The sequence below is a fragment of the Rhagoletis zephyria genome, unplaced genomic scaffold, assembly GCF_001687245.7.
Source record: "Rhagoletis zephyria isolate East Lansing unplaced genomic scaffold, Rhagoletis_zephyria_1.1 Rzeph_scaffold_15210, whole genome shotgun sequence".
In the NCBI taxonomy this organism is placed as follows: domain Eukaryota; kingdom Metazoa; phylum Arthropoda; class Insecta; order Diptera; family Tephritidae; genus Rhagoletis; species Rhagoletis zephyria.
The window spans coordinates 1,323-5,992 of record NW_016172277.1 but is presented as its reverse complement, the minus strand read 5'-3'; the positions used below and the strand labels follow the sequence as shown (position 1 = coordinate 5,992).

At 38.2% G+C, this 4,670-nt stretch overlaps 1 protein-coding gene across 1 annotated transcript; it reads right to left on the bottom strand.

Moving 5' to 3' along the window:
• Positions 1–200: 200 nt before the first annotated feature.
• LOC108378903 (zinc finger protein 271-like) lies at positions 201–4,335 on the bottom strand. The gene is given in 6 exon segments (XM_017635207.1): positions 201–475; positions 537–627; positions 630–1,067; positions 2,401–3,183; positions 3,239–3,875; positions 3,955–4,335. Coding segments are annotated over 6 exon segments (2,421 nt in total). The 5' UTR covers positions 4,255–4,335; the 3' UTR covers positions 201–303.
• Between the last annotated feature and the right edge of the window lie 335 nt (positions 4,336–4,670).

The window sequence follows — 4,670 nt, the reverse complement described above, 5'->3', positions numbered from 1 at the left end:
GAAATTCAAGGAGATGCCGGCAGAGTCAATGACGGAATGAGTTCAATCGGTCTACGCCAATCTATGTTGAATCTCTGTAAAATTGATTCCGGTCTCGGATTGTGAGGCATTAACGCGCGATGATACCTTTGATCAAATTTGCTCTTCGCTAGTGCACTTTACTTCGAATATTTGACCCACTAACTGAGTTTGGATTTTTTTGGACAGGGAGTCTGAGTTACCGATTCACTTATAGGAATCAACTCAATAACTTAACTCTGAGTTGAGTTACCCACCTCTTGTACAGAAATTGCTTGCTAGCGCTTAACTTTCAGTAGAACAGTCGGGGTCTCTGGGTGGAAACATTGCATTTATCATTTCTAATTCTTCAGCTAGCTTTACGCGAGGAGAGCGACCAGTATTCGCTTTGAACATTGCAAATAATTCAGCCTCCGTCATAACTTTGTCATGTTTGCGCAGCATATGACACGTAAAACTGTATAAAGGAAAACGTCAAAATCAAATAATTTAACAATACAATTTTTTAGCAGACTTACTTTTCACGCCGTGCACTACCGTAATCGCAAATTAAACAGGAATATGGCATTCCACCGGTATGCTTATATGAATGGTCTTGTAGTGTTTTGCTTTCTTGAACTCTCTACCACACACCGTACATATAAAATTGATGTTAGCATGCTTTCGCAAATGATTTGTAAGATGGGCTTTAATTCGAAATCGTTTGTCACATAAGTGGCAGGTGAAAGGCGTTTCCCCCGTGTGAAATCGCATGTGTATTACAAGCTCACTTTTCTTAGGGAAACTTTTATCGCATATTGTACATGGGCAATCCCGTTCCTTAGAATGCAATTGTCTGTGTCGATAAAGACCATCCTTGGTTTTAAAAGAATCACGGCAAATATCACAATGAAATTTACGCTTAGCAATGTGTACGAGATCAATATGCTTTCTTATATATTCCATTGAAAACCTTTTCTGACAAAATGGGCACTCCTTCATATCGGGCTCAGTATTTAAATGTTTTCCTTCATGCGATTCTAGAGCAGCTTTAGTAGATAGCACTCGTGCTGAAAAAATATTAAAAATATATCACTTAATGCATTCTCAAGATATGTTAAGCGTCGTAATGTCTTACCAAATTTTCCCCGTAAAATAACGGTTAATACCTTTTCAGGTGATTTGTCCCCAAAATGTTTTTAGCTGACTTCAAAAAAGAAGGAAGATTCCCAAGACAGCCGGTTCTACGTACCGCAATGACTCAAGTATTACCCGAACAAGGTCGGCAAAATCCCTAAAACCTTGTTCCCATATGGGGCTACATGTGCTCCGTATTATTCTGCTCAGGGCTGGCTTAGAGTCAAACCCAGGGCCGGAAAGCTACATCTGCGGTGTATGCCAGAGACGATTGCATTCTAACTCCACCTCGGTCAGGCACAATACAACTGCAACGGGTGGAGCCACCGGACCGTCTCCACGGCACACCGGAGTTCGCCCAAGCAAAACAACACCAAAACAACTACACCCGTCAAGGAGCATAACACAAGGCTCTGCAGCAGTTCCTAGTAGGTCAAGGCACGTAAGGAGGCATCTATACGAACTCACGAACGAAGTCCAAAGGTTCATAAAACTACCCCTGGACCCAACTGCATACCGATAGGCCGTAAATGGGGTCTCGAGCTACAAACACTCGATGTGAACGAGACAGAGCCTTGTCTGCTTCGGGAGATTCGCACCACAAAAGCCCTACTTCGCTCTGGCTACTGCAGCAGGCTAAACTCGTACCTGTGTAGAGTGAACGCGGATATGCCCGGCATGCGGAGAGTCGCCACATGACTCATCCAGCTAATAGCGCTACTTTTCTTATACGTTCTAATATATTGTAAATATGAGCAAAAAAGTAGCATATACATATCGTTACCTTAATTCACAAAGGCCATAACCAACAAAATTTTGATTTTACAGAAGCAAAAACCATTATAAAATGGGAATCAAAAACCGGCATTGCTTTTTAAAAAGTGGAACGTTACACTGTTGTTGTGGGTAATAACATATTTTTTAATGAACGTGGATTTTAATACAGCCTACCAAAATCTGTGAAAAACGCAGTTTCGAAAAAGGGTTTGGATAGGGCCTTTGTGAACGATATGCAAATACATGCCGTGTAAGAGCGCTGTAAGGCTCCTCCTGCCCCTATGGACAGATCCGGTGGAAGTTGCCAACTTCCTGGGCCTTCCTATAGCTGAACCTGACGATAAAGCTGATGGACAAGCCGAGAAATTTTATACCCTTTAAGACAATACGACGCCTAACACGACTTATGAATCCCCTCACTATATTTGTTGAATTTAAAAGTAAGTTCTTAAAATCTTAAGTATAAAAGATTTTCTCTTTCCTACTTACGACAAAATGAACATAGATAGCTCTTTTTCTCCTTTTGACCATCTGAATTTTTATGCGCTTTTCTTCTAGACGGTTTTCTACGCTCTTGATCATCTTTTATGACATCCGACTCCATGGGAATAAGTTCAATAACGGTGCCTTCCATTTCAGTTTCAGTGAATTCGTTGCCTTCTATGTTTGTAGGGTTATCCGAAAAGTCGATTTGGTGAATATTGTCGAACTGTTTAACAGGATTATCACTTATAGCATTTGATTCCGTTACTTGATGTTTTTGTTTCATATGTGTATTATAAGAGCCCAGTCTCGTGTAGCTTTTGTTGCAATCTTTGCATTCGAAAATTTGTTCTTCGATTTCAGTTCCTTCAACAATGAGTGGCGGAACTTTATTTGCTCTGCTGTTATGTAATCGTTTGATATGTTCATAATAAGCTTTTATTCTACCGAAATTTCTCGAGCAGATTGGACATTGAAATACATGAGATTTTATATGATCTTCCAAATCGAACTCAGATGGAAATGTTCTTCCACAATATTTGCATTCATTAGGAATAGGATCCCCTAACCAATTAGTACGTTTTTTACGTAAACGTGGAAAATATTTAAAATATCGACAACTATGGTAGTTTTGAAAATGTTTAAGAAGTTCCGTTCGAGGCATAACAGGTTTTTCTGGGCAGAAATCGCATTGTATTGGTGATTCGGTGTCATGAACAAGCTTTTTGTGTATCCTCAAATCATTAGGCATTTCAAACACCTTTGAGCAGTTTATGCAAATTATATCAGCTATGATAGAAATCAAATATACATATGTGCACATAAATTTTAAACAAAAACTTACATTTGTGTCGATTAGAAATATGCTTTTTTAATTCCTTTTTAGTTGCATAAGAGCGGCTGCAATTCTCGCAAGTGTATCTTACTTTATCTGTGTGTTCAGTTATGCACTGCTCTTCTAATTCATCTGTTTCTGATTCATTTGCTTTTATATTTTGTATATTATCGTCATATGATGAATCGGGTATTAATTCGGTAAAATGGTCAACCTCCTCTTCTGATCTGTCTATTTCCATAGATTTTTCATTATTATGTTCTACATCTTGTGACTCTTCCAAAACATCTGTCGATTCTAGTTGTGATTCCTCCAAAACATCCGTCGATTCTAGTAGTGATTCCTCCAAAACATCCGTCGATTCTAGTAGTGATTCCTCCAAAACATCCGTCGATTTTTGGTTTTTTTCTATTGAATGTTGCGATTCCCCAAAACCCTCCGTCGATGTTGTTGTTGTAACACCATACAAATTAGACAGCTGAACCTCTGTCGAGTTTTCATTTTCATGTTTTACATCTTGTGATTCCTCTAAGACCTGGTCGGTCGACTCGTCCTTTACGAAAAGATCTAATTCTGTTCCATGTAAGGCCCTTACAGCTTCTTCAAAATCCATATCCAAAGGATCACCAGTATTTTCCCCTTCTTTCTGTTCAATAGGAGTATAATTTGGCAATAGATAAGTATGTATATATATGTATGTACGTTTATGCAGCATACATATTTACCTCATATGCCAAAGATTCCTCTGTTAAACTATGTACCGATTCCGTCTCCATTTTTAGGGATGCTAAAAGTTTCATGAAATCTTCATGCGACTGGCGAGCACTTTTTCTGAAGTTAAAGCCTATCTGAAGTTTTTGTGCACACATTTTGCAAAGTGTTTTGGGTAAACCATCATTGGCACGTGCTTCTAACTGCGTGCATTCATTGAAGCAATCGTACAGATTTTTGCCATCCTCTGTACACGCGATGCCCATGTCGAGGAGGACTTGGCAATTAGTCTGCATACAAGCACGACACTGCATTTTTGTAGTTCACTTTTAATAAGGAGAATGAAACTTTTTTTTGTAGCTTTAAGAACTAATTAATAGTAAAAAAAAATAAGTAAATATTATAAATTAATTCATATCGCCAAAATTGGCCAAAATATTTTATTCTTACATGCTAGAGATGGGTAAATTCAATATTCGAAGCTTCGATACTCGAATTGTAACTTGTTGTCTAGGGATGGGTAAATTCGAAATTCGAAGCTTCGATATTCGAATTTGAATCGAATTTTAGCTCCAAAATAGCGAATTTTTGAAATCGAACTTGTGTTGCTAAAATTCGGACAAAATCGAATTTTTCCAGAAAAAATCGAATTTTATCTTTATTTCCAAAAAATCAACTCTTCAAATTTTTTCTTTCTGACTAAATTTGCCATCACTGTGTGGCACTCCAT